The sequence below is a fragment of the Staurois parvus genome, unplaced genomic scaffold (assembly GCF_062004578.1).
Source record: "Staurois parvus isolate SC_StPar_1 unplaced genomic scaffold, SC_StPar_1.0 ptg000122l, whole genome shotgun sequence".
In the NCBI taxonomy this organism is placed as follows: Eukaryota; Metazoa; Chordata; class Amphibia; order Anura; family Ranidae; genus Staurois; species Staurois parvus.
Window position 1 is genome coordinate 2,701,195 of NW_028317918.1, and position 9,838 is coordinate 2,711,032.

General features: G+C 46.1%; 1 protein-coding gene across 3 annotated transcripts; it reads left to right on the plus strand.

The window, feature by feature from the left end:
• Positions 1 to 3,291: 3,291 nt before the first annotated feature.
• SPRY1 (sprouty RTK signaling antagonist 1) lies at positions 3,292 to 9,141 on the plus strand. 3 transcript variants are annotated; one of them, XM_089672183.1, is made up of 2 exons: positions 3,292 to 3,921; positions 6,822 to 9,141. In XM_089672183.1, the coding sequence occupies exons 1-2, from the start codon at positions 3,824 to 3,826 to the stop codon at positions 7,837 to 7,839; spliced, it is 1,116 nt and encodes a 371-aa protein (XP_089528309.1). In that variant the 5' UTR covers positions 3,292 to 3,823; the 3' UTR covers positions 7,840 to 9,141. The 3 variants fall into 3 exon arrangements, with proteins under 3 accessions (XP_089528309.1, XP_089528308.1, XP_089528307.1); XM_089672182.1 differs by having other exon boundaries at positions 3,295 to 3,905; positions 6,825 to 9,141; XM_089672181.1 differs by lacking the exon at positions 3,292 to 3,921 and adding an exon at positions 5,819 to 6,240 and having other exon boundaries at positions 6,825 to 9,141.
• The last annotated feature ends 697 nt before the right edge of the window (positions 9,142 to 9,838 follow it).

Consider the following 9,838-nt stretch of genomic DNA (forward strand, 5'->3'; position numbering starts at 1 on the left):
GTACCATTCAAAAAATCTTGCAGTTTTCTGGAAGATTGCTATATATTCTATACTGAATCGAACGGATTCCAATCAGAAGGATTCGATATTTTCTATACCGAATCGGACACTGATGTGCGGAATTCACAGCGTTTTCAGTGCGAATTCCACACCGCATCAGAATCGCACCCCGGTTATGCGAACCACTGCGGGTGTGTATGTTAACAACACCCAGAAAGTGGTCTGCAAAATGCGGTCCGATGTGCAGAATTGGATCGCATGGGTGTGAATACCCAAAAAAGGGTCCTGCACGTTTTGGTGCGGATGTGGTGCGAATAGAGCCATACAAAATGTCTGGCTCCAATCGCACTGCACACAAATCACATGTGATTTGCACAGGGATTTTCTGCATTTCCTGTGCGAATCACATGCGATATACCGCACCGCACATATGTGAACCCGGGCTGAATGTCATCAGCTGCACTCACAATGTCCTATGATAGATCCTTCTTATGTGGATTTAGACCCTAGTCAGGGGAAAGACTCTCCTTAATATACTAATGACTAGCCAAGCAGAACCCCAGTGCTAAACTAATAACTAGCCGAGCAGAACCCCAGTGCTAAACTAATGACTAGCCGAGCAGAACCCCAGTGCTAAACTAATGACTAGCCGAGCAGAACCCCAGTGCTAAACTAATGACTAGCCGAGCAGAACCCCAGTGCCAAACTAATGACTAGCCGAGCAGAACCCCAGTGCCAAACTAATGACTAGCCGAGCAGAACCCCAGTGCTAAACTAATGACTAGCCGAGCAGAACCCCAGTGCTATACAAATTACTAGCCGAGCAGAACCCCAGTGCTAAACTAATGACTAGCTGAGCAGAACCCCAGTGCTATACAAATTACTAGCCGAGCAGAACCCCAGTGCTAAACTAATGACTAGCCGAGCAGAACCCCAGTGCTAAACTAATGACTAGCAGAGCAGAACCCCAGTGCTAAACTAATGACTAGCCGAGCAGAACCCCAGTGCTATACAAATTACTAGCCGAGCAGAACCCCAGTGCTAAACTAATGACTAGCCGAGCAGAACCCCAGTGCTAAACTAATGACTAGCCGAGCAGAACCCCAGTGCTAAACTAATGACTAGCCATGCAGAACCCCAGTGCTATACAAATGACTAGCCAAGAAGAACCCCAATGCCAAACTATTGACTAGCCGAGCAGAACCCCAGGGCTATACTAATGGCTAGCTGAGCAACGTCCCCAGTGCTATTCTAATAACTGGCTGAGCAGAAACCCAATGCTAAGCCCTTCTCTATACTAGTATCCATTCACAGCCTCTCTCTCTATACTAGTATCCATTCATGGCCTCTCTCTCTATACTAGTATCCAGTCACAGAGCCCCTCTCTCTATACTAGTATCCATTCACGGCCTCTCTCTCTATACTAGTATCCAGTCACAAAGCTCCTCTCTCTATACTAGTATCCATTCACAACATCTCTCTCTATACTAGTATCCAGTCACAGAGCCCCTCTCTCTATACTAGTATCCAGTCACAGAGCCCCTCTCTCTATACTAGTATCCAGTCACAGAGCCCCTCTCTCTATACTAGTATCCATTCACGGCCTCTCTCTCTATACTAGTATCCAGTCACAAAGCTCCTCTCTCTATACTAGTATCCATTCACAACATCTCTCTCTATACTAGTATCCAGTCACAGAGCCCCTCTCTCTATACTAGTATCCAGTCACAGAGCCCCTCTCTCTATACTAGTATCCAGTCACAGAGCCCCTCTCTCTATACTAGTATCCATTCACGGCCTCTCTCTCTATACTAGTATCCAGTCACAAAGCCCCTCTCTCTATACTAGTATCCATTCACAACATCTCTCTCTATACTAGTATCCAGTCACAGAGCCCCTCTCTCTATACTAGTATCCAGTCACAGCCTCTCTCTCTATACTAGTATCCAGTCACAGAGCCCCTCTCTCTATACTAGTATCCATTCACAACATCTCTCTCTATACTAGTATCCAGTCACAGAGCCCCTCTCTCTATACTAGTATCCAGTCACAGAGCCCCTCTCTCTATACTAGTATCCAGTCACAGAGCCCCTCTCTCTATACTAGTATCCATTCACAACGTCTCTCTCTATACTAGTATCCAGTCACAGAGCCCCTCTCTCTCTACTAGTATCCAGTCACAGCCTCTCTCTATACTAGTATCCAGTCACAGAGCCCCTCTCTCTATACTAATATCCACTCACAGAGCCCCTCTCTCTATACTAGTATCCAGTCACAGGCTCTCTCTCTATACTAGTATCCAGTCACAGAGCCCCTCTCTCTATACTAGTATCCATTCACAACCTCTCTCTCTATACTTGTATACAGTCACAGAGCCCCTCTCTCTCTACTAGTATCCAGTCACAGAGCCCCTCTCTCTATACTAGTATCCATTCATGGCCTCTCTCTCTATACTAGTATCCATTCACGGCCCCTCTCTCTATACTAGTATCCATTCACGGCCCCTCTCTCTATACTAGTATCCAGTCACAGAGCCCCTCTCTCTATACTAGTATCCAGTCACAGAGCCCCTCTCTCTATACTAGTATCCATTCACAACCTCTCTCTCTATACTAGTATCCAGTCACAGAGCCCCTCTCTCTATACTAGTATCCAGTCACAGAGCCCCTCTCTCTATACTAGTATCCAGTCACAGAGCCCCTCTCTCTCTACTAGTATCCAGTCACAGAGCCCCTCTCTCTATACTAGTATCCAGTCACAGAGCCCCTCTCTCTATACTAGTATCCATTCACAACCTCTCTCTCTATACTAGTATCCAGTCACAGAGCCCCTCTCTCTCTACTAGTATCCAGTCACAGAGCCCCTCTCTCTATACTAGTATCCAGTCACAGCCTCTCTCTATACTAGTATTCAGTCACAGAGCCCCTCTCTCTATACTAGTATCCAGTCGCAGAGCCCTTCTCTCTATACTAGTATCCAGTCACAGCTTCTCTCTCTATATTATATCCATTCAAAGCCTCTCTCTCTACACTAGTATCCATTCACAGCCTCTCTCTCTATACTAGTATCCAGTCACAGAGCCCCCTTGCCCGGTGCTCGCTCTGTGACTTCTCTCTCAGAATACACCTTGCAGTTCCCTCAGCTCTTCCCAGCCTCAGGCCGCGCCACTGCAGCGAGCGCGCCCCCGGGCTCAGCCAATCAGAGAGTGCGGGGCAGCCCCACGTTCTGTTTTTTTTCCCTTCACTCTCCGGAGCCAGCCAATGAGAAGGGAGTCCCGTGAACAAACCCAGTGTTCCAGGAATCCATTCATTCAGAGGCAGAAGAGCGCGAGGCGTGGAAGGTAGTGCGGGGAGTTGTGAGTGATCGGTGCAGGGTGACACCCTCATTCATCCCCATTCTACTGTCCCTGGGATGTGGAAATCCGTGTACCGGCCGGGGATTGATGCCTGGCCATAGGAGGATCTAGCACCGGGCTGCGCTGCTATTAGTGGGCTGTGTTGCCAGCAGCGTTTGTTTTGCCTTTGCGGAGGACGAATCCGGGAGTAGAAGAAGAAGTGTCCTCCCTCTCCAGCCTCCTCCCATCGCATGCAGCTAACCTCCAGCCTGTCGGATCGCCTGGACCCAACACCCTGACAGACATCTGGCTTGTCCCATACCGTACGATACGTGCCCGGGGATTGGATGTGACATCGCCCGAGGGATTATTATCGATGTGTGGATGTGTGAATCGGGGCTGTCACTGAGCAGCCTGCTTTCTGTGTGGCCGGATCCTCTGCCTACCTGGAGATTTTGTCCTGGAGTAGTATGACACCACTTATGTCCCATGCTTAATCAGCGCCCCGACACTCCGATCTCCTGGCCAGATCACTTCCATGGGATTGGAGCTGGGTCCTGCTCGAAGCTAGGTGAGATCTCTGCACATTGGGGGGGGGGGGGGGCACTCAGCCCTGCAAGGGGGGCACTGGACACTGGAGGGATCATGGCTGCACGTGTATTGCTGGGGGGGTCAGAGGATGATGGGGGACCCCTAACACGTGTATTGCTGGTGGACCAGAGGATGATGATGGACCCCTAACCCATGTACTAATGGGGGTGGGGACCCCTAACACATATGTACCAATGAGGGGAGTCAGAGGATGATGGGGGACCACTAACACATGTGTACCAATGGAGGGGTGGTCAGAGGACAATGGGGGACTCCTAACGTGTACTGATGGGGGGGGTCATAGGATGGGGGACCCCTAACGTACTGATGGGGGGGGGGGGTCAGGTCAGAGAATAATGGGTGACCCCTAACGTGTACTGATGGGGGGGGGGGGTCAGAGGATGATGGAGGACTCTTGACACGTGTACTGATAGGGTTCCCTCATCAGTACACATGTTAGGGGTTCCCCATCATCCTCTGATTCCCCCCAACACCTGTACTGGTGGGGGGGTCAGAAGATGATGGGGGACCCCTAACACACGTGTACCGATGGGAGGGGTCAGAGGATAATGGGTGACCGCTAACACATGTGTACTGATGGAGGGGTCAGGGTGATGGGGGACCCCTAAATTGTGTACTGATGGGGGGCTGTGGGTTAGTGGATGATGGGGGACTCCTAACATGTGCACTGATTGGGAGGGGGTGTTAGTGGATGATGAGGGGGGACCCCTAATGCATGTACTGCAGAAGGGTCAGAAGATGATGGGGGGGACCCCTAATGCATGTACTGCTGGGGGGTCAGAAGATGGGGGGGGGGGACCCCTAACACGAGTACTGCTGGGGGGGTCAGACGATGATGGGGGGGATACCTAGCATGTGTACTGCTGGAGGGGGGGGGTAGAGGATGGGCATACCCAACAGGGTCATAGGGACAGCTAACACATGTGTAGTTCTAGGGAATCCGAGGATGGGGACACCTAAGATATGTGGGGGATGTAAGAGGGTCCTGGTTTCACCATGATTGTGTGTGCTTTGCTGGGTGATCTGGAACTGAGAGCACCTTCCACTTTAGAGGCTGGGAGCACCTTGCATTTCTGGGTGACCAGAGACTAGGAACTCCTTACACATGTGTACTGCTGGGCGATCAGAGGATGGGGACACTTTACACATGAGGGGGATGTGAGGGGATCCTGGCTTCATCATGGTTGCATGTGCATTGCTGGGTGATCTGGAACTGGGAACACCTTATGCATGGGCATTAGTGGCTGATCAAAGGCTGGGAACACTTTAAACTTGGGCAGTGGTGGGTGAGCAGAGTCTGAAATGCCTTACATTTCTGCATTGGGTGATCAGAGGCTGGGAACAACTTGCATGTGTCTTGCTCAGGTACTCCAATTTACATGGACATTGCTGGGTGATCAGAAGCTGGGAACGACTTGCATGTGTATACTTCTCCTGTACTTGGTGGGTGACTGGCAGCTCGGAACACCTTTTAAGCCTGTGCGTTGCTTTCTGATCAGAGGCTGGGAACAACGTGCAAGTATATACTTCAATGCACATGTACCTTTTCAGGGTAATCAGAAGCTAGGAAAACCTTGCACATGAAGGGGATGTTGGGGGATCCTGGCTTTACGATGGCTGCATGTGCATTGCTGGGTGATCTGGAACTGGGAACGCCTTGCACATGTGGGTGATCAGAGGTTGGGAACACCTTGTACATGTGCATTAGTGGGTGAGCAGAGGCTGGGAGCACCTTACACATGGGCACTATTGAGTGATGAGAGGCTGGGAGCACCTTACACATGGGCACTGTTTGGTGATGAGAAGCTGGGAACACCTTACGCATGATGCCCCATGCAGCAGAGGAGGGGTGTGTCCAGCACTGGGGCAGTAGGAGTGAATGAAAGCAGACAAGACAGCAGTGCATGTGGATGAGTGGGAAGTCCGCCCCCCTGCGGTCACCTCTCCCTCCTCCTCCGCCTCTTCACAGCAAGGGTTTGTTTTCATTCATAAGTTTTTCCTTCCTCTCCGTCCTCAATCATCGGGCTCTCTCCCCCCATCATTCACAAGGAGCACACAGTCCCCCAGCCATCTGTAAACCATTGATCTCCGCTGCCCTGCATCCTCCTCCTGCAGGGTGCATAATAATGATGATGGCATGATCATTGGAGCTTTGATGCCTGGCTGTCTCTAAAATGCAGCAACATATCGACATCTACGTGCTGTTCAGGCTTCCTGAGAAATCGATCAGGGCATTGGAAAGTCCCGCAGTGTGTCTGCAGCCTTTTAACCAATTTTTCACAACTCGTAATGAAGTAAGGCGAGCCCTTGTTGGGCGCTTTTAAAAATAATTGGCAAATGTCATTCCCAGGGTTGTTTATTGATCGGGGCATGGTTATTGTTCCCTTACGGGGGCTTGATAGAAGCAGTCCTGGAGTAGGATGAAGTGATGATCAGCATGCAAGCACAGAAATATACATTGTTTTAAAACGGAATTCCACTTTGAGATGTGTAGCCTGGTGTGTTTTTTGCGAAGTAGTCCGATTCTTGTAAGGGGAGAGTTTGTGTGTGTGTGTGTGTGTGTGTGTGTGTGTGTGGTTTTCTTTTTTTTTTCTTTTTTTTTTTCCCCTGTGTGTTTGTGTAGTCATTTTGGCTACATATTTACTACTGTATGCTTTGTTTGGTGGCTAGAGCAGTGAAGAAAAGTTAGAATGTGTTCTTTGGAGTTGCATTATGCAAGTCTAATGTAAAAGTGTATGGATATCTTGTAGTTTAACAATTTTTCTGTACTTGATAATATAAGCATACATATAAAAATATATATTTGTGTTTTTTTTGTAATCAAAAATATACGGTTTTACATGTGTGTTTTTTGTTTTTTTTTTCTGGGTTGTTGCAGGTTTTCAGATGCATGCCAAGTTCACACTGAATGCCAGAAGTCGAGATCACCACAGATGGAGCTACAAAGTCAACATGGCACTAGCGGTTCATTAGTGGTCATCCAGCAGCCTTCTTTAGACAGTAGGCAGCGGTTGGAATATGAACGGGAAGTTCAGCCAGCGACTATCTTGTCTTTGGACCAGATCAAAGTTCTTCGCAATAGGAATGAGTACACAGAAGGCCCATCCATGGTGAGGAAACATGGGCCAAAAACTGCACCAAGGCATAGTAAGCAGGAGAGAACTCACGAGATCATACCGGTTAATGTGAATAATAACAATGAGCACAGACCCCCTCACTTGGCTCACACAGGACATGTGTATGTTGCTAGGGCGCCGGTGCTCAGTAGATCCACCAGCACAGGGAGTGCAGCGAGTTCTGGTAGCACAAATAGTGCCTCTTCGGAACAGGAACTTTTGGGACAGTCTCCACCACCCAGAAACAGCTCTGGACACAGGACGGACAGGGTAGTTCGGATGCAGCCCAAGGCTTCTGCGTTGGTTGTAGATGACCTAAAAAGTTCTTTAAAATTGGACTCCACGCAGCACAGGTTTATTTGTGAACAGTGCGGAAAGTGCAAGTGTGCAGATTGCACAGCTCCAAGGACCCTACCGTCATGCTTGGCTTGCAACCGTCAGTGTCTCTGCTCTGTCGAGAGCATGGTGGAATACAGCACTTGCATGTGTCTCGTTAAAGCAGCTTTCTACCACTGTTCAAACGATGACGAGGGGGACTCTTATGCGGATAACCCTTGTTCTTGCACCCAGCCTCACTGCTGCTCTAGATACATGTGCATGGGAGCAATGTCCTTGTTATTACCATGCTTGCTTTGCTACCCTCCTGCCAGGGCATGCCTTAAACTGTGCCGTGGTTGTTATGACCGAGTTAATCGCCCTGGTTGTCGGTGCAAGAACTCAAATACTGTGTACTGCAAACTGGATGAGGTTCCACGGGGCCAAGGCAAGCCCTCCTGACTTGATTGGAGTAATGTTTTCAACTAATGGATCCATTTGCTGTGTAGGCTATACAAATATACAGATGTCTCTATAAGTACCTCTGTTTCCCCTGGAATGTTTTCTTCAATTCCCAGATTTCCACAGAAATTGGTTTAGATAAGGTGTTGGCTTAGACATCTACTATGTTTGTTTTCAACCGGCATATTCCGCACAGCGGCACAAATGACAGTGTTAATGTACAGATTGCAGCAACTGATTAGATCAGATGAAGTTGTATAGGTGAAAGATGACTTCTGATTTGTTGAGAAGGGAAATGCGATGATGGTTGAGGGCAAAATGTGTATCTTTTGTTGTTTAGAGGAAAGTGTAATCTCCATTAACCGTTTCCTGTCTCTTTTACCATCTAACTAGTTAATTTTACATTTATGTTTTCTTGCTAGTATAGATGGGCATTTTGTAACCTCAACAAAACATCCCTTGCACCTTTTTAAGCCCACCTTGTCCCCCAAACCCTGAAAGGCTATAGGCTTTTATGATCAGAATTGCAAGGAAATGTCCCTTTTTTTTTTTATATGCAAGGAGTCTGTTCAGCATGCCACTCTGCCTTGAATGGGTTAATCTGCATGAACTCCCACCCCTTTAACTTGTTTATGAATTGGCATCAGACACACTTGTCTATGTTGAAGGACATCTATTTAAATCCCCACCCTGCTCCAATTTGCCTTATCTTGTCTCTGTTACTAATGTGTTGTATTCAGGTGCCAGAAAATTCAGTAGCCTTAACGAAATAAGCTCTTTCTCGCAGGGAATCACAGGGAATCTGATATTTGGTTTCCTGGCGGTGACCTGTTTTCCCGTTTCCTACAATGTTTGTTTTTTTTTTTTGTTTTTTTTCAAAGTGTTCTATGTCTAATTGCCTTTGCCACAGCTTGGCGCTTTTTTTTTGTATATTTTATGTACAAATCACAAAAATTGAATATTGCCTATTTTTAAGACAAAAGTCTGTTTTAGAACTTTTTTATTGTAAAGAAATATTTATTATGTGAATCTATTATTTTATGATATTTATTTGAAAAGACTGTTGAAAATTTACAGGTCTGAATATAACAAAGTATCAATACTTACTGAGAAAATAAGGGTGACACAAAAGAAAATACCTATGTTAACTATAATGCAGAAAAATATAATTATTAATGAATATGTGTCTGTTATTTCTTTATTTTGTCAGCAGTCAATACCCACACCATTATGGCTGTCCCACTTTGTAGCATATATTTCAGAATGATTTTTTTTATTTAATTAAATGTATTTTAACTTTAACATGGGTTTGTTTCTGTTTCAAAGTTTACTACACGTAATCCTTTTTTATTTAATATGTTGTTCCATGCTGCTTTATTCTGGTGATAGGAAAGAACCTAAATCTATTCTGATTGGGGTTCTTGCTATTTCCAATAAACTATTGCATCAAAGTTTTGGAACCTTGCATTCGACAGTACATGACTAATACAGAAATACATCAGCCATTTAAGATTTTTATTTATTTTATTTTTTTTTAGTATTTATTGAAATAATTGGACAAAGAAAGCTCTTTTCTTTATTGGATTATGCATTTGTGCACTTTGTTAGTAATAAAACAAAAAAAAATCAGTTGGTGTTATGAGCAGATTTTCCTTTTTAAAGAAAACAAACTTCTGCTTTTTATTGTTTCTAAGGCTTAAGGCAGAATATTGATATATTGTTGCAGCTGTGCCCATGTGGCTTTCAAAATCACATATTTGCAATGCTAAGAATGTGTGTTATTTGGAGTGAGAGGGAAAAAAAATGTCACTTTGTTTCAGAAGTGGCAACTTGCACTTAATGTAGAGATGACTTCTTGATCTTGCAGTGTTGCAAATACGTTTTTATAGTGGTTGTATGAAACCGTGCAAATGCTTTTGTTGTTTAATCCTAGGTTGTTACGTGGTTTATTTCTAACAAACTTTTTTTTTTTTTTTTTTTTTTCAGTGTAATCCTGCAG